The sequence below is a fragment of the Atractosteus spatula genome, chromosome 7, assembly GCF_055471065.1.
Source record: "Atractosteus spatula isolate fAtrSpa1 chromosome 7, fAtrSpa1.hap1, whole genome shotgun sequence".
NCBI lineage: Eukaryota > Metazoa > Chordata > Actinopteri > Semionotiformes > Lepisosteidae > Atractosteus > Atractosteus spatula.
In genome coordinates, this window is record NC_142712.1 from 61,112,126 (window position 1) to 61,132,685 (window position 20,560).

At 39.5% G+C, this 20,560-nt stretch overlaps 1 protein-coding gene across 1 annotated transcript in view; it reads left to right on the plus strand.

Annotated features, from left to right (window-relative positions):
- otud7a (OTU deubiquitinase 7A) overlaps window positions 1-20,560 on the plus strand; it is a 107,649-nt gene that overhangs the window by 59,722 nt on the left and 27,367 nt on the right. The window contains exons 4-6 of the mRNA XM_088920395.1: window positions 82-236; window positions 17,634-17,816; window positions 18,329-18,547. Coding sequence (XP_088776521.1) covers window positions 152-236; window positions 17,634-17,816; window positions 18,329-18,547 — 487 coding nt within the window. The 5' untranslated portion in view covers window positions 82-151. The remainder of the gene's footprint in view (window positions 1-81; window positions 237-17,633; window positions 17,817-18,328; window positions 18,548-20,560) is intronic.

Here is a 20,560-nt window from a genome sequence, read left to right on the forward strand (position 1 = left end):
TACTGGTGTACGTGCAGCTAAGGCAAAACAAATGGTTGTCGAGTGATTCCCTCTCTCAGTCGAGTGTCCTTGTGTTTCCAGATGAGAGATTAAAAGCCTGGCGACGACGAAGGGTTCTGCTGCAGCCTGGGCAGCGCATCCACATGATCACATGACTCTTGATATGGACGCGGTCCTGTCAGACTTTGTTCGGTCCACAGGGGCAGAACCGGGTCTGGCAAGAGACCTGCTGGAAGGTAAGCAAGCTCATTCTTGGACGATTTGGGGTGTCACAAAAGCATGATGAGCCTGTGGTTGTACAAAATTGCTTTCTTTTGCTATGAATGGGAACGGGAAGGTCCTTTTCCAGTTATAGGTGTGTACTGTTGTATAAACAAATTGTTGCTAACTCTGATTTGTCCTCTGTGGTTTTTTTTTTTTTGGGGGGGGGGGTCCTGAATCTTACATACCACGGCCTTGACAAAATAAAAAGGTTCTTGTGTACCTTCCGTGAAACTTCAGAAAATACCTGTCTGAATGCTGTGTGTAAGGGTTGCACAAGTCCAAAGGTATTAGAGTGAAGCTAGAGGATAGTTTATAGTCTTTGCACTTACTAGATGCAGTAGATGCAGTCTTTATTTATTCCTTTCGATTCCTGTAAGTGGAGCACAGCTTTCTATGGATTTGAAAATAGTAAGACTGCATTCCTATAGATCTATCTGTATCCTGACAAGAACCACTGCAAAGGTTGTTTGCATAAAACCTGAGCTTTTTGAACACCAGAAATTAATCTGTAGAATGTTAAGTGTTTAAGCTAATGATTAAATAAGGACGTACTCATCTTCTTATTTCCAGCTTGTATCACCAAATCAAGACTCGTATTCCTACTTTATATCTTGTGAGATATTTTTGAAATATTTAGTAACAAAGACATGTAGATGTTTGTTTTCTACAGATCTAATGGATCGACACACTTTATCATTTTATGTTTTCCCTCAGAGTTTCTTAGGTGTGGTGATGGTACATTGGTGATGGTAAATATTTTTTATTTGAAGATGGTGGTAATAACAGCTGAGGCTTTTATTTTGCATATAAACTGTTACGCTCCAATTAGCAGAGAAACCTCCAGACTCACTTTTGCCTTGAGTGGAAAAGCCAATTGGATTCTACAGCTAGTTTAATGAAGTTTCCAAAGTGAATCAGAATCTCCTGTAGCTTTCTGCTGGAGCTTGTTCTTGTCTGTAGTACTGTTTGGCATCTTTAAAGTTTTCCTTCGGATGCTTTGTGTTTACCTCCTTGTTCCTGAGTTTACCATTGTCTTCTATAAAAAATTAAAATTGTTTTAGTGAAGAATCATGAAACATGAATTGATGCTAGTGGGCAGAAACATATTGTAGCAACAAATAGTAACACCAAACGAAAGTGTACAGTAAACAGGTTTATATATACAGTACGTACAGAAGTCTGTTTTACCGTAAACTCTTTTTCTGCTTAATAGTGTTGTGAAACATAGTGCTAATTCATATTTACATTCCATAATTCTCAATGACTGCTTGCTCTAAAAGAACACACCATAACCTGGAAGAGCTTTCCTTGTATGTATAGGATTATGTTTCATTGAGATTGTTATTTTGTGGCAGTGGAATGAATAAGAAATGTGTTTTTAGTTTAAATTTGCCTAAATGCCCAGGGTGAAAGGTTTTTATCCATTATCCAATGTCGAGTTATCCATTTAGATGCATTTTAGTGGCATCTTTATTTCTCCTGTCTTCTTGATAGACATCGGATTGACATTTTCTCTGTGATAATTTGGCCCACACATAGCAGAAAACTTTAAAAGTTCAGCACTACTGAACCTATAAGACTTATGTGGGTTTCTGAAACGGTAAGCTATGGTCTATGTGTCATGTGTTTGGAAGAGAACCTGTGAATCATAGTTGAGCACTGTTTTGTTAATGGAATGTTCATGGACACATATGACTGACATTTAGACATGTTTCCCAATGAACTGTAGATGGTTTGAGTGACTCATACACACTAGGCATTAAATGCATGCTTAGTATGCATTTGTTTTCCATGAGATTAAATTTACCCATTTTTTTATATCTCTAGATTTGATTTCTTCACACTTTACGTGGCAGGTGTATTTAAAAAGTAGCTGTAAAAAGTCTAAGACAGACTTTTGAACAAGACATATAAAGATTGATCCAATCTATGGAAAAATAGCAAATCTGTAAATGTATCTTACGTGGTATTCCAGGTCTTTAATAAAATAGGTCATTTTCACCATTAAATTTGCACAGGTCTTTTGTGTAACTTCACCACTTTTCAGTCTTTAAAAATAAAGAGCACTGTGTGGTAAACTTCCCTTCGCTAGATTTGAAGGAGAAATATTGTGACTTGCTAATTTAATGCAAAGTAAATGTATAAATAATTTTGATATTTCTTTTTTGTTGGTTTTGAGTGTCTCATATAATATTGTATCTGAAAACAGTGAACCCTGTCACATGAGCTCTGTTCTTGGGGAAAAAAGTGTTTTGAAATATAAAAATCACTTGTGACTGACTATATGTCTTCATGCTACACATTTATGAGAATTGAACCATAGAATACCCTGTAAAAACAAACCCAGAGGCAAACTGTACTTTTAAATAGCTGTTTTGGGGTGTGACATAACAGGTTTTTTAAAATAGGCATCTCCAAGCCAACAGGCACACCAAACACACAGCTGTAAGGTTGTAATCACCAGTGCCTTTATTCACATTGTAAGGCAAAAAACAAAACACCACAACCAAATAAATCAAAACAAAAGCCTAAGCTCTTTTGAGCTCCTTCTAAGTCCCAACCATCACGGCTGAGCAGCAGGTACACTGCTTACCAGCCTCCAAATTAACAGTTCTCACCAGTGATTGGTTGATGATAATATAACTTATTGGATATAATGATGAGGTTAAGTACAAGAGACTCTAGGGCAAAACTAAAAATTAAGTGAGCCATGATCGCTGAAATGGATGGCTAAAATCAAGTTTTTCTTCAGCTGATTACCACACCAGGCACAAGTTCAAGTGTCTAGGGTCTGATTATAACATACAGGCCTTGCATTTGCAAATACTGAATATACGGTACAGTAATGCTTCTGTTTTCTCACTTTCTATGGCATGCATCAAAAGTGTTTTGATTTTGATGATTTATTAGGTATAGCAGTGTCTCATTGCTGTTTTGTTTTGGTTAATTCTGCTTAAGGAATAATGTACAGTATAACTCTGTGTCAAAGTTTGAGATGGATGAAAAACCAAGGTCTCTAGTACATGTGCTATACCGGCCTGTAATTATCATTGACATCACTCCCTGAAAAGCCATACTGTGCATTCCATAGTAAGCCTGACTCTTTTGCTCCAACTCAACCCATTCTCCAGCTTTGCAGCTACTTCCTGGTTAATACTTCTGTCTCTATGGGGCTCCCTTCATCCTGGTCCTGTGGCCACTGGTTGGTTCTCAGCCAATTGGGTTAAGCCACTGCTTATACCTAACTCCTCAATAAACATTCCTTGATGCATTTTCTTATTTGATGATGTTATTCCTATTGAATTAAAATTACAGCTCTGAAATGGAGATTACAGTGTGTATATATATAATCTATATATAGTATGAACAGCACAAAACCTATCGCATTATGCGTCATGTTTAAGGTTGCTTGTTATGTTATGGAAGGACGATTTTTTTAATTTGAAATGAAAGAACTGTTATATTTCACATGCAACAGCCTACATCTAGCTTGTCTTGGTTTCCTGTATTGTTTTCAGTGATGTATTCAGTGTTTCAGTGAGATGTATTTCATTTGATCAGTGTAAGACAGGTGCACACTCAGTATTCTGTAATGTATGTCTGCATCTTAAAGTGACTTGTTCTGGCAACTTTTCAGTGATCCCATTGCTATAAGTACTGGAAAACTGATATACTTTATTTAAAACCTGGCCAGTGTATTTGAGTTAAACATCTGCACATTATCAGAATGCATTTAGACTGTTTTTGGTTACAAAAGGTTGCCAAAGTACTATTAAAGCTAGGGAATTATAAGAAAATGCCACTTGTGATACGTGCGTCTTAGAAAAAAAAACAGATAATGGAAGGGATGGTATTCAGCAAAATAGTTTCTAGCCACAGATGCTTTCTGGTTAATGAATAAGAATCCATATTTTATCTGACATTCAGACTCATTAAACGTAAAGAAAAAAATGTCGTTTAACAAAGTCAGTTGTTTTTGGTTCATTCACGGCATAATTATTTGATTTGATGACATAGATTGTTTTGTCATAGATTGTTAAAACATTGCAGAAAGGTCCTGTATTTTGAAGGCAATGAGTTGATCCTTTCTTCTTGAAGTGAGACATGGTGAGGAGTTTTCGGTCATGTTGTTTTACTTGTGTTCATCTGTATTTGAATGATTTCTTCTCTGTCGTTAAAGCTGTTCATCACGTGCAGAATATGAATGTGCACCATGGCACCCACCCCTCCCCCAAGACCGAAAATGCAAATTATGATTCAAGCTTTATATTCCCATATGAAATTCCTCATGTCGTTTCAGGAATGAGGCAGGGACGAAGTGGGATTTCAGACATGTTCTGCCCTGCTTTCAGTTTAACATTTGTTTTCTCCAGAAGCCAGTCAGTTTCTTGTGGTCATGACTGTCTCAGGGAGTGCCAAATTACTAGACAAATTGAGTGCATTTGTGGTAATGGATGTGAGGCTTCCTTTTCTGTATGATTCATGGATCATCAGCGGAATGTTGCTTAACCTGCAATTCAGATCATATTCAGCCTTATTCTCGACCTTGAAAAGTTGAGGTACGAGTTCAAGTGCAACACTACGGACAGTAGTGCACAGACCACCAAGTGAACAAGTCTCCTTAAAATATAACCTTTAAATCTTTTCACTTTACACACCGGCTCATTTGCCCCTACTGATATGTTTTTCTGCAGTCTAAATGTACGGAGTCCTTGTTCACAAGAGATAAGAGCACATATTTATCTAGTGAAGGTGGGACTTGTATTAGCCTTTGAGGAGAATTTTGCCATGTGAGTTGGCTTTCATGAAATGCTTCATTTCTTTGACAAGGATGTTGATGGGCTGCCCTCTAGGGGAAGTGGCACTGAAACTATCTTTTGGTGCTGGAGGGGAGGGGGGTTTCTGCTCTGATTCTACTCATTGGGCTTTGGGTGGTCAACCCTCAAGTTATTTACTTCATGCTACGGCCAGTACAGTTTCTATGGAGATGGACATCATCAGAGTATTGCAACAGTAGACTAGTGTGCCAGGCTAGAGTTCTGAAGAGGCCTGCTTTAGGTCTGGGAAGTTAGTGGGTTGAGGTATTTTATTATCTGATCCTAACAGTTTTGTTATATTTTAAAATTAATTTATTGTAGTTGTTAGTTTCCTCTGTGCAGAAAAAAGAGCAAGAACTCTGCCTCTATTCGAGAGATTATTGTCAAAATGGTTAAAGAGAGTAAATACTTTAAAACTCGTGAAACGTGACATGGGCCCATGATTCCCCAATAGTCACAGAGAGAAAATGGCTCTGTGTGTCAAGAACACTCTTAATGGTGGCCATGGTAACAGTTCTTGTGCCAAAATCAGGACATCTGATGGGGAGGATTAATTTGCATTAAACTGAAGGCATCTCTGTATTTATTTTAAAGTAAAACATAATAATTTAATTTAGATTAAACAATTTAATTAGCTTTGAGCATGACTAATCAAGCACAGCATAAAAACGCCTTATCAAAAGACTGCAGTAGCAAAGAGGGAAAGTAGTTCTGTATAAGCTTCGATATTTTTGTAATAAAGTGTTACTGCATTTCTTTAAATAATGTGGATGGTTAAAAACAAAATTACATTATGGTCATAAAACTGTTTAGCAGAATCCTCATTTCTTTTCTAATCAGTTCTATATTTCTATGCAAATGGTGCAAAAAAAATGTTTTCTGTGTAGCTGAAGTGAGGCTGTTAGAAATGTCAGCACAATACATAATGTGGAAGTTTATGATTTTTTATCGATGAAACTCATTTACAGTACAACAGCTTGCAATTAATTGCCACATATAAGCACTCCAGTCTTTATTGAATGTTACATAACAGATGGAAAAAAAGATCATCTCCACATAGCAGTAAAGTCTCTTAACTTCACCCTGCTGTCTTGTCTTCTTCCACCTAACTGGAGTATTTTTAAGCGTTGTGCGATATTTATAAACACATTCTGAGAGCTGAATGCGAAAGAGTAGGGCGAGTCTGGAATTACACTGATACTGAGATTCAGCTTATAAAAAGTCAGCAGCTTTAAAAGACTGTGTTCCAGTAGTCCAAGAGCAAAGTGGCCAAGGTGGTAGGATGTAGCAGTTAGGTACAGTACATTCAGCTGAAATGATATTTAGAAAATGGAATCGGGATCTGGATGCATGTGAAATCGAGTTCTTTCCAGAGAAGTGGCTGAAAGCATCGTTTGGACTTCCAGAGTGTGCACCACTGAAGGGGCTGTCCTCGGATCGTGTGGGATCTCAGCTTCTCTGCAGTTTTCTGTTTGGACACCCACGTGTGCTCCTAATCGGAATGCAAAACTGAAACACTCTGTGCTTGACAAGATTTCAGCTCAAAGCCCTTTCTTATTTTATACAGTATGTTATTATTCCTTTGCGGTTGTGTGCCACAACATTGATTATCATAAAGGGCGGTACTACAAGATACAAGTCTGTTACAGTACATTGTTTTGTAGCATTTAGACGTGGGTGATCTCAACAACGTGTGTTAAATGGGTTTTTTTTTCTGTTGTGTGAACCCCAGTGACATTGCTGTCAATAACAAAAAGGAATCCAAAAATGTTGGCTCGTAAAATTTGGTTACTGTTTTTTATAGAAAAAAAATTGTAAATATTAAAAATACTCTATTAATACAAGTAAGAATAAATAAAAAAAAACTGCAGAAACACTATGATTTGCTTACTCCTGATTGTTACAGTATATTTCACATGATCATGAGTTGCAGAGATGAGTTGATTGCTCAACTTAGATGTAATGGTTTACTGTGGCCTAAAATGCTATGCTCGATTTTTATTGCCCTTATGGGTACCTTGCACGGACAGTATGTATGTTGGCTTTTTTATGCTGGGATGTCTGACAGTGATAGCAGTGCAGTCAATTTATTTTATAGGAATAGAACCTGACATGGCTCTTCTCAAATGCTATATTATTGAGATGTGACTTGGAATCCCATGGCAGTAACATGAATTGCAGAAGTATTATTTTCCCACCTATCAGTTATGTTTTTACAAGTTGTTGAAGTGTGTTATTAATTGGAAAAAAATCACTCCACAGCATAAGAGTGCAGTAGCTTTGTAATTCATCTTTTGTGAAGAGAAGGCATTTAAGGACATGTCAGAATACTGAAGGGGCTGGGGGACATTTCAATAACATTCATTCAGTCTAAAGACATCAGACAAGATATTTTAAAATATGAAGATGAAAAAACATTACCCCACAAGTTAAGCTGAGATTGAGGGATGGTTATCCCTTGAATTCCTTTGATATAAATGGACAGGCGACAGCTGTGAAAGTTACACAATCAGCTGGAAAGTCATTAATGTGTCAGAACCGCAATCAGAAGATTAGTTTACAAGGATTAAGATTTTTAAAAATTTCCAAAAAAAGTAAAGTACATTACATAGAAACTTGCTCTATGTAGGGGGGAGTACATTAAGAGCTATCATTCAAATTGCTGAGTGTATCAAAACAAACAGGGCTTTTGGGAATGTTTCTGTTTAATGTTGTGGTACGTTACAATTCATATGTTGTGGTACATTGTTTATTTTGGGTTAAGAGTATATTTTCATATTAGCAATTGGTTTTATGTTTGGAGGCTCACCTGAAGCTCATGAGATCTGTAGTAGTCTCCATGAAACAAAGACACTTCTGTTCACTGTAAGACAGTTGGTGCAGTCTGAGAATGGAGGCCCTTTGGCTGAGTAAATCTGAGAAGTTCTCCGTTTTACAGTAGCTGGATTGCAGATCAAAAAGGCAAAAGCCTCAATGTTAGACTATAGGTGCAACATACAGAACTCCAGTGACTTCCAGTGGTCCAAAGTGCACTAGCCTAGACCAGGGGGATTGTTTTCTGTGCTTCTGTTTCTAGAGATGAATTGCCTGCTGTCTGTATGTATCAATATATTTACACAACTGAATGATCAGTTTATGGCACCTCCCTGCCCAACCCACTGACACTGACACTGACTTCGGCCAGCCCTTAACATTCATTGTTCTCTTGAAAAGAGGGGCATGTTGGTTCCTATCTCCCTTGATTGTTCACCAGGTTAATGCTGGTGTTGAGGTAGTTCAGTGCCCCCAGAAATGTGACCCCAGAAACATTTTATAAATCTACAGTATCTGTATACTTTTTTTTTCCTTTCATCCATTTTCTAACCATTTCATCCAATACCGGGTGGCAGGGGAGGCAGAGCTTATCCCAGCAAGCACAGGGAGGAAGGCAGGGTACACCCTGGGCAGGACGCTGGTGCAGTGCAGGACATACACAGACGCACACACTCACACCTGGGTCAATTGACCTAGAAGCCAATTAACCTACCAGTTTGTCTTTGGACTGTGGAAGGGAACCAGAGCACCTGGAGGAAATTCAGGCAAACACATGGAGAAGATACTTCATCTTCATGCAGATGGAACCCCAGGACTGGAATTGATCGCATTGCCCCACTGTGCTGCCCTATAGTTTTTTTTCTAAAACATACCCTTTTAGAAAAAACTATAAATTAAAAAAATAAAGTGCCAAGATCAGTATATATGCAATACAAAAAATGCAAGCCTAAAGCAGACAGGCCATATCTATCATGCTGTACGTGTTGGTGGTAGCTGGCTTTTCATGGAGAATTTGTAAAGCTCACAGTGCCACCATGTGGTCTACAATCTTACAGATTTCACTAAAGCGAGCATGAAATTGACATTATGCATCTGACGAAGGTCGCAGTGTTTTTTCCATGTGAAAGTTCTCTTCACTAAGAGATAAAGAATATTTTGGTAAAACAAATGTGTATCAGGATACCGCCTTTATGTTGACTAGACCAAGAGTCGTGTTTAATTAGATATCCACATTCACATCTTTTTCCACCACACTCTATTCTTTAAAAAACAGTAAACATGCTAGGCGGTCCGATGTACACTAAGAATCCTGCTCACATTTATTGCAGCACAAAAATATTTTGATGATGCTTTCAGAGTTGGTTGGACTCTGTTTTCATGTGATGGACTTTGTTGATGGTGCTCCCCATGAAAAGGCTCTCTGTAAAATAAAAAATGGAATCAAATAGAATGTGAACTTTGCTCCATCTTGAAGTTTAAAAAGTGTTAAGAAAAGCATTTACAGTACGCTTTTAGAAAGAGTAGCATTTCTGCAGTATACGTAGAATGTTCACTGTGATTGTATGCTTGGCCACACACATCCATTCCTAAAAATGCAACTCAAGAAGAAACAAAAATTAAACCCAATACAGTATGCTCCTGAAAACTACTGGCCTTTATATTACCCTGGTCTGTTTTATCAGGGGAAATTTTCTTTCCATGACAAAATTGTGAAGGAAAAACACTGTTTGCGTAATGCTTCTACATTCCAGTGCTTTGCTCAGAGCAGTTCTAATACAGGGAAATTATTTAACAAAATAAAATATTACAAGCTAAATAAACAATATTTATCTTATTTTCTTATATCTTATCTCACAGCTACTGTACAAACCCTGCACAAGGGAGAATGAGGAAATGTAATCTGTTTAACACACCATAGGCTACATAGCCCTGTGCAGGAGGTTCAGTGCCAATTAGTGGAAAATCGCATCCTCTGCCCACAGTATTGCAAACCTGAGGCAGCCAGGAAGCTGTGGGGGTTCTCAGCTCTTAGCTGTGTTGCTGAGAGCTGTGAGAGCCTTGATTGACCAACCCCTCTTACCCTCGACTGCGTTTGGTGACATTTTTGTCACTAGCAGCTAGTCAGCTAGTGACATGACCCAGGCGCGATCGTGAGATCTCGCTCACAAGCTACACTAAGATCACTTTACTTTATTGGCCATATACAATTTCTTAGGAATTTGTCTTTTTGCATACCCCAGCTTGCTCTCCATGAGATACACAGGTACACAGATGGGGAGAGAGAAGCTTGGGGTCAGAGCGCTGGGTCAACCATTTATACAGTGACACTGGAACAGGTGGGGTTAAGGGCCTTGCTCAGGGGCCCAACGGAGTAGGATTCCTCTGCCGGCCACGGGTTTTGAACCAGCAACCTTCTAGCCACAGGCGCAGATCTTTAGCCACAGTGCCAGCCCTCTGCCCACTTCACCCTGTGCTTGGACATACACCTTTATTGAGCCACTTGGGAGTTCTCACAATTATGGTTTTGAATAGTTTTTAGGAATTTTTTTTTCCTTGTGTAGAAAAGTACTCTCTTTGCATTTAAACGTAAGAATTTTTTCATTCCACGTTTTACTCCACCTAGGAAAAAGAGACAGATAAGGAATTTTAAGTTGAGGCAAAAATGTCAGTGAGTGAAATTGATTTTTTCCTGCTCTGTTCAGAATGTGATGGACGTGGAATTTTCCAAAAATGCATCATCCACTGTTGATGACAACCCTTGGTCAAGATGTTGCAGGGAACGTGATTTAAAAAATGAGAGATTGTTTCTGGAGGGGAATTCTGGGTGTGAGTGTCCTGCCTGCAGGTTTTTGAAGAGGCTTGCCTGCTGTTTATCCAGGGGTATTTTCCTTTGTTCAGCACATACATGTCTTGCAGCTGAGGCCAAGACATCTGCTGGTCTCAAAGCACAAAGCTCCTTGAAGTCCCTCTGAAGGTGCTGTTCTGCAGCGTGGTACATTCCTGACCGGGGTGTGGTTTTCTAGCTGTCAGCTCATTGGGCCGGCCATTTAACTCTGAGTACAGCTGACCTTGCTAGAGTATTTTCTCATTTCTGCTCATTCCTAAATATACCTGATTATCATTTTGATCTGAGGAAGTACCTCTCAACAATTTACCTTAACACATCATAACCAATCATGTCATAATGGGGTTCAAATAGTCATCCTAATTATTCATAATACATACATATTTTTAGGAGACTTGCAGTAGCCATGCAGGTACAAAGTCAAGGAAATGATTAATGTCAGTAATGAATATATTTCAATTGCTGCTTGCATTTCAAACCTCAGACGCGACAAAGTGTTTTTTAAGTCCTTCAAACAAAGCTGAAAGCAATGTCTTTTAAGTTGTTGCTTTATAGTTGGGATTCAACTGTTTTTTTTCACATTGTGTGATAGTAATTTGCAGCTCCTGTACATTCTCCCATTACTGCTTGTATTTTGCTCTGCAGTTTTATAACCTGCACCTACTATAGCCTGTGTCTATGTGTTAGACCTTGACCTCCTGTGTAGCTCATTAACTGCTTTTTAAGCCTTAGATACTGTAGGTCAATAATTGCTTTGTATACAATTTAAAAGCACATGTATGGTGTCTTGCCATTTGTTTTATCTCCAAAGCCTCAGTTGTCCAGTTATGAACCAGGACAGAAGTCGTTGTAGTGACACACCATGTCAGCACTACCTATGTACTCACTTCACTAGAAATGGCATTTTTATGGGCTTCTATAACATTTCATAGTTGTTATATGTTTTTCCAATTTATTGATGTGATTTATGAGTTAATATTGTGATTTCAGCTTTTGAATATTTCTGAACAGCTGGAATGTGAAGTGTTGCTCGTGCTATCACTAGACTGCCATAGCAGGTTTTCAGGGAGTTGTTCAAGAGCTAACTCTCGGGCCTCTAACAATTCCCCTGTGGCAACTCTGAACTCCCTGTGTTTTCCCTGAGTAGGAAGGAAGGGTTCGTGGTCAGGATGATAAAAGAAGCAGTCTGGCTCCTTTCTTTAGAATGTGTCCAGTCACAGCTGTCAGACTGTGTTAGAAGCACTGAGTCTTTCTCAGCTCGCACAGTGCATCAGGTATCCAGCCTGCGGAGTCCTCTTACAGCAGGGGTAGCAAGCAGCGCACTAAATCAAATGTCTTTTTTTAACAAGGAATTGATAGGTGGAGGTTGTTTTCATGGTACATGTTTCGAGAATGATATCTCAGAATTTAGATGAAGTAAAATTTCTCCAGATCTAGAGTTTGGAAGGAACAGATGGGATGGGATAACAGCATCACCCACACTTCTTTATTTGTTTATCAGTATCTTGCTGTGCCAGGTTGACTGGTTTCTCTTGACTGGTAAAGAGCCACGTTATTCAAGAAGTCATCTTACTAGTACTGTATATCAGCTGATATATCATTTGAGATCTAAGGGGAGGTGAGAAAACTGTCATCTGTTCTCCCTTCCAGATATCCCATCTGTACTGTATAGGATGAATGGGTATTTTATGGGAAATGGCATGAGGTAAAAGGATAAAAGTAGTACTAAAATGTTTAAAAAGATAGAAATGTTTATAGTTTAAAGAATGATCAAAAACACTCAGTTTGTAATGATTTGATTTGAAAGTATATTTAATTTATTTTAAAAGATGGGTCATTCAGTAAGAAACATCCAGCACATTAATGTTTTGGATCTTGATGCCTTTTATTATGCAAAATATGTGTGTAATTAATACAATTCTGGCAGTGCTGACACATTGACCAGATCAGACTCTGGACAGGTAGCTGTGGATGACCCACCACTCTTCCTGGGAAAGTGCAGATGGCTGGAAATGGCTCGCTGTTCACAGTTGTCTCGTGTTGATGACATTGACAAGTTGATCCCATAGATGTTCTGTTGGACTCATATCAGGCGACAACTCAGGCCATGGAGAGAGGCAATTTCCTGGGAGTGGGAAGTTGTGCCGTTGTTAATTCTGGCACTGTGTGGTGTGCATCGCCTCCTCTGTAACGTCCCTGGTTACTGTGATGTGAAATAGGAGCTCTGTATGGTCCTGATAGTTCTTGAGCATAGTTAGTGGTCTGACACTGCTTTGCCACTAGGTGTTGACCCCACTCTGGGACCACTGATCGTTTCCCCTCCAGGGAAGAATGAGCAGGCACCTTCCTTCTCCAGGTCTTGCCATTCTCTACTTTCACACCTCTCCTCTTTTACTCTAGACTCCCTCCTTCAGGGAGTCCTCTCAGATATGGAGGGTTCTCTACTATTTACTCCATAAGGCCTGCCAGTCTGCACTTTACCTGTCTCTTTTTCTAGGCATAGGAGTTTTTCATCTGCTTTCTTGTGTAGTGCCCAGCCCTCTTAAAATGCTTCTCAAGTTCTTATAAAACTTGCTCACCTCTTAATCGAGATATTCCAAACTCCCTCTCAAGGTCTTACAAACACTTTTTCAGGTCGCCCATCTGTCTGCAGCGGTTACGATTCAGGGCGTTCAATATGAATGACTCCATGCTATCTAGACCCTGTTACTGTTTTGGTGCACTGAGAAGATAAACTGCTGTCTGGCCAGACAGTCCCTCACTCCTTCTGCGTGCTCCATTGAGCCTGGCAAACAGGCCACCATATAACCTATTTGTCCAGGGCTGTGATAGACCTCAGTTCTGTATTCTTGCTGTCCTCTCAAGCTGCTACATTGCTTGTTAAGTCCCACAGAGTGCTGGCAAACCAGTTCTAGGAAGCACTCCTAGATATAGAGTCCTAAATCTTTCTTTCCCCTGACTGACCATATTTTGTCAGGAATGCATCTCTATACCAAACACTACGACCTCTGACATGACAGCAGTCAGTTTTGATATTCTGTTCCTTCCTTATTGGAGTCCAGGTGTAGGTTTCTTAGAGTGTTTCTCTTTCTAGGTAACTCTTGGTTCTTAAAAAGGGGTGGGGCTAATTCAGCTGGAGCCTGTCCCAATAGTTCTTTTCTCTCTGTGTGTCTATTCTAACAACTGTTTCCAGTTACTCTAAGCAGCCATCTTGGCTCAAGGCTACCATGTGGCTTGGGTTTGAGCAAAGATGGAGATTTGCCATGAAAACATTCTCTCACTCTATCACAACTTTAATGGCTTGCAGGAACAGAAAAACTGTAAAGTTGACCGCAGTCTGCATCCTTGTGAATAAAAAACACTACCAGTCTTTCTGTCGTCACCTCAGGTGTTCTCTCTCACAGAAGATGGGGACATTTAATATTTATTGGATGAGCAGGGCTGTGAATGGCACCCTGCTAGGACTCTGAGATGATTGAGCAGGAACAGTCCATGCATGTCCAGGCTCTGTGAGAGTAATGAGGCAATTCACACTAGATAGCTTTTGCAACCTGATGCAAAACATGCATAAAAAATGAACAGCGTATATTGTTTTCAGCAGTGCCCACACACCTTAGCAGCCTGTGACTTTCACAGTACACTCAGTGTTGACCACCTCCTGTTGATCACAGATATTAATCAGCATAATGAATTTACCTTTGCCATGTCTTTTTCATAAAATGTCAGTGCACTTGCTACAGAAAATGCCATTTTCCTGATAACTTTGTGAATTTTTTGCAGTTGTAATACATTTTTAATAACTTTTTTTTAATCCGTGTATTGTTTCTTAATGTATAGACTATCTAGATTAGCAGCATTTTCTCAGATTTCCTGGAACTGATGTACTTTGTGGGTCCTGAATAGTTCTATAGCACAGCATGGTTGTCTGTGGGTATTCCACTATGTAGCTGTCATCAGGTATCAGTGTAGTTTATTGAGAGTAAATCACAAACTGCTTTTTGTATGGGTTAAGTTTTTGTTTAATTTAATTAGTAAAATCACTGTATTAATGCTCTATTCATGTATCACAGGGTGATAAAAAAGTTTACATGGATTTGCAGCTCCTGTGCTAAAGCGTTGCTACTCTTTTCGTATGAGGCCACAGGCAATCCAAGAACTTTCTCCAGTAAACTGACCTCCAACTGATGACTGAAAAAGAGTTTATATCTCATCACAAGATGTGTATTATTCCCAGATGTGCTGTTCCTGCAGATAAGCATGCAAAGGAAAGTTTAGAATTTTTGTAAAATTGTATGAACTTATAGACCTACGTTTTAATTGCATTAACATTATCTGTTTTTAATATAATTTACTTCGTAGAAGATACAGTGTAGAATGCTAGTTTGGCTGACTGGATATTAAAACTTAAGTCAGGATCTAAGTTTAACCCATCATTTGCGTGGTTTTCCAGCACACCTCTTTTTTTCTTGTACTGTAATTGCCAGTATGCAATGGAACCAATTTCAATGCTTATGATCTATCATCTGTGCCTACAAAAGCCCAGACACTTCACAAAGTATACCAAATTGTATTGGAAATGCATATAACATTTGAACTTCCCATCCATGTGTCTTCTGTAATTCTTTTAAAGGTGTACAGCTCTTATAGTGTAACCCTGTTTTGTAAGTACTGGAATAATCTGCAGTCTCAATGTGTGGACGACTAGAATGGTAATAATAATAGGCTTCAATTTGTAATAATTATGTAATAATTACTCAATTATATGTTGGTTGGTCAAATAGTTTGACATCTATTTGTGTCTTTTTGTGAGTAAGATGGTGACTGCCTCAAGATAAAGCATCCATCTTGAAATGAAATAGGCAATCTTATCTTGATCAGATTGGAATAAAACACTATTTTGTGACTTAACCCCTCTGACTGAATGACTGATGATGAAGAATTATAAAGATAAAAAAATACCTGGGTTAATCGTGTGTATAGATATTACATCTCATAGGAAGGCATTTGAAATACCATTGAATTGATATGTCTTAGTGTTACCAAGGTCTAACATAGAGCATAAGTGAGTGTACTGCTTTATTCATAGTGAGCAATAGAAGTGTGATCACTCAGATGAAATGCATTACTGAGAGAGAAGGCTTTTTTAACATTCAGCACAAATTGGGAAACCAAGATTGGGACACAGTAGGCCAAGCTCAACCAGCTAGAGACCTCTTCTCCTGGGAAAAATCAAGTTTAATCAATACTAATTATGGCAGCAGAAATTGATTCTTTGCAGCATGAAGAATTTTGCAATGATTTGATTTTTGTGAGTCGTCTATATTACGGTAACCTTCTTGAAAGTAAAGACTTTTTATAACATTTGAGGCAGTTTTGAAAAATAAAATTTTTGTTGTGAGCCATAAACACTGTTTTGCCAAAGAATATTCAGTAATACATTTCTTTATCGTGCTGTTCTAAAAAAGCCAGATGTATGCTGTGATCTTCAAAAAGCCATTAGACTTCCTTTCCTTTTTTTCAGAAAAACATAACAGCATTTGAAAAACATATCCTTAAGTGTTGTCTCCAATAATTTCAACCTTCACATTTAAAATATGTTTTAATCATAACATCTGAGTAGATGCCAAGGAACATAAAATATTCATCCTATTCATCTATACTTCTTGGGTTGGAAACATTTTCTGTATTTCCAGATAGTGAACTTTAATTTCCAGGTAAATCAATATTAATATATTAATGTAATGGGACAAAAACCCATATATTTTGCAACAATACAGATAAAATATTTAGAAATATTCATATTTCATTTGATGTAAGAAATCCAATGAAGTATTTGTGTTTATATAAGTCTTTAAATCTTGGCAAAATGTTATGTGTTATGATGAGGAACATCTGACATTGAGTCTCTTGAGGGGTCCCTTTGCATTATTATACTGATCATTTAGTATTTTCATTACTTTCTCCTTTCATTTCCCTTATAACTTTCACCTAATCTGGTCTTTGCTTTAAATTGTTCAATGTACATATAGGAACAAGTAATAGGTTTATTCCATGCTGAAAAAAAGAAGAAAGAGAACACAACGTTTCGGCCGTGGAGCCTTCTTCAGGTGTGACACACCTGAAGAAGGCTCCACGGCCGAAACGTTGTGTTCTCTTTCTTCTTTTTTTCAGCATGGAATAAACCTATTACTTGTTCCTTTGCAGCCTACGCATGCTGACGCAGCTACCCACCTGAACTACAATGTACATATAGTCAGCTTGAAGCAACTGGAAAATAAGTGGTTAATCACCATTAGCAGTTGGTGATTTTCATGAAATATAAACTGTATATACCCTGTTTACTACCTTTTTCTTCCGAACATGGCTAATTGAAATACTGTGCATTTGTGAAGCCATCACTTAGTTCCTTACTGGACTGCAACTCATTTTCACTCATTGTGTCAGATTTGCTGTCTTTTACAACACTTTAATGATTTGTTCTCGTTTCTGCATAAATGGCCAACTTCCATTACTGGCTGCTAGAAAAACGCACAGGTACTTGCTTGATCTTCCCACCTGCTGTACAGCACTAGGTAAATTAGAATGAGTAAAATAAATGATAGTTGACTAGAACTGAAATTTGCTTTAAAAAGACCATATTTACATTTCTTAAGTTAGTACTTTGTGTGACATTTTAAAAAATACCTTATACATTTGCATTTGTTAAGAAAGTTAGCTGTTTCTCACTGTGTTTCTCTGACTTTTACGATATGCTTATGCATATACTGTATGGCCAGGAATATATTCACTCTCGTTCTGTTTCCAGGCTGTATTGGTTCGTTACAGCTCCAAGCAGTGAGAAGAACAGGGAGCTGACTTCTGTGTGTTTATTGCCGGTTCCCTTTTGTTCCCAGGTAAAAACTGGGACCTGAGTGCTGCCTTGAGCGACTACGAGCAGCTCCGGCAGGTCCACACGGCCAACCTGCCGCAGGTCTTCAACGAGGGCCGCTACTACAAGCAGCAGGAGCGCGACACCCCCCAGCACCTGAGCAAGATCGAGCGGCCCAATCTGCCCAGGCAGGATGACATTGCTCAAGGTTGGTAGGGGCTGTCGGGCTCCGCCAAGGAATTCTCACAGCCTTGTTAATCAGAGTGCCGTGCTAACCACCCAATTGGCAAAGCTGCTTCGACTAATTCAGCCTGAAGCCCAGAGAAACCTCTCCATAAATCATGGTCTTTTATTCCTCAGCCCTTGGAGCTCATTGGTGATTGCTGTGCACAACCTTATGAAGCATTACATATGAAATGTTTAGTAGTACTATTAAGGCACGGCTTTATTTTGTATTCTGTGTATTCTGAAAACCATGAGAACGATATACAAGTGTAGTGTAGCCCCAGAGAAAAAAGTCTATTTTTTTCAGGCTTTTTATAAGCTTCTGCTTATAGAAAAGAGTTGTTGAATATGGGTCTTTGAAAACTGCAAAAATCAGGGCCTGCTTTATCGTGGCTGTAAGGAGGATGATTTTTTTTGGAAGAAAATGCGCATCACGCTTCGTCCGCGGTCTGCCCGATGTACTCAGCGCGTTCCTGCGTCTCCTTCCCACGGCAGAAAAGCGCCTCTCCCGGGGAATTTCCCACGCCAGCTCGGCCATCGTCTCCCTGGCCCGCTCCCACGTGGCCAGCGAGTGCAACAGCGAGCAGTTCCCCCTGGAGATGCCCATCTACACATTCCAGCTGCCTGACCTCAGCGTGTACAGCGAAGACTTCAGGAGCTTCATCGAGCGCGACCTCATCGAGCAGTCCACCATGGTAGCACTAGAGCAAGCAGGTGAGCTGCGGGGATCTGTGCTGCCCTCCCTCTCACTGCAGCCTGCAGAAATGTCTTGCCATTGTGTTCCGCTGCAAAGCAAACTCGAGCTGCATTGGAGCAGACAGGCGCCGACACTGTTTCTTGTGTGTCTGTTGCAGAGGAGCATGCATACAAATAAATTCAACACTGCTGTGCAATACTCTTAGATGGGGTAAATTTGAACTTTTTTCAATGTTTTTTCCTTCTATATGCAGAACAATTCCAAGAATTAATGCTGCTTAACTTTGATCTTTATGGCTGTGTAGAGAGGAACTACACAGCCATAAACGAAACTAAAGGATGTTTATGAGGAGGAACATGTGATTCAATAAGGTTTGTTACTGAAGATTCTGCTGTAGCAGGTTGGCTGCCCAAGTGTAGTTTACATTTAGTGGTTGAGATCTGGTTTTTGAGGGTTCTGATTAATGTAAAATAAAATGATTGCTATATTTCCAGTTTTGTTTCCTCTCATCCAGAGTTGGTTAAAAACAAAATTCTAATTAGTGGCTAACATGAGTGTCTATGCTTGTGAAACCCCTCTTTTTCTTAGCTACAGGGTAAGAACTCACAGCTGGATTCAGTTGTTCATCACAGCTCACTGCCCCCCTGTTTCCCTGCCAACTGGTACTTGTGTCTATTTTGTCTCAGAAGTCACCAGCTGCCACTGTTGCAAACATGACGAGATAAATGGTTACATCAATTAAGGGCTAACATACCATTAAATATATATTTATCCATTAGTCCAGAGGATAAAGAGTTAGGACTACTGTATATATACTGTGAGCTACAGCCGTACAATAAATAATACAGCATAAACTACAGTATGAAGATCAACAGAAGCCTGTGAGGGGTTTTACTATTTTACTGTCTCAGGAACATGCAGAGAGGGCTGCTGGTGTGTCCGTGACAACATTCTCTGTGCCCTCAAGCTCCGCCACCTGATCCTAAGCACAGATGAGGACAGTGGGGCTCTTTGTCCCTGTGCTGTTCCCACAGTCCTGACACATTGAAATTTGCGCGACTGTACCTCAGTGTTTTCCAGAGGAGGCTCTCATTATGTACTTGGCTATAATAAGCTCTGGCTGCACTGCTCTGCTTTTAAGGTGCTTTCTCATCCATGGGCCACCATCAAGGACATTACTAAATGATGAATGGTCTTATATACACCACTGGGATGTAGATACCATATCAACCTTAATAAAAGATTGTGCCTTTCTCTTCCTGCTTACCAGTCTTACCTTTATTAGGTATTAGGTACAGTCTTGCCTTTTTCACAGATTGCACAAAATTGCAGCATTATTATTAGTGAAATGACTGGAGTGTTCGCACAGAATGAAGCACACGCCTTTGATGCAGAGGCACCACATTTATTGAACCTCTGCCCGTCAGACGTCACAGTCAGAGATTTGGAACTAAAAAAAAATGGGGTTTTCACACTCAGGGTAACAATTAGGAAGGGGTAGGACAGCCTGCAGTGGATAACAGAGACATAAGAGGAAAGCAATAAACACCAGCAACTATTTACAAGGGCTACTCAGTTACGCACTGCAGCTACTGTATTTGCACGACAATGTCAGTCCCAGGTCAGCACACTGACCACTAGTCCAGTCCCTTGGCAGCTGTTCCCAGACTGCCTTGGGGGCACATACTAATGTGGAGGTGCAGCCGCCAAAGTGTCCGTTGAGGGCGCTACAATAGTCTTTAAAAGAACAAGTAATAGGTTTATTTGGATAGGATCACACTAGGATCACACCTCCCCCCTTCTCTTAAACTATAGACTATTTTTCTTCTAAATCTTCTCCATTCATTGCAGGTTTCATTTCACACCTCTCTTCACCTATCCTGACTTCACACCTCTTGATTGGCCTCCCTGTCTGTCCCCTGCTCCCGCCCCTCGCTCCTCCTCTCTCCCAACCTTTGTTCTCCCGCTACTTTACCTTTGCTTACCGCCCTGTCTCTCTCACACCTGAAGAAGGCTCCACGGCCCAAAAC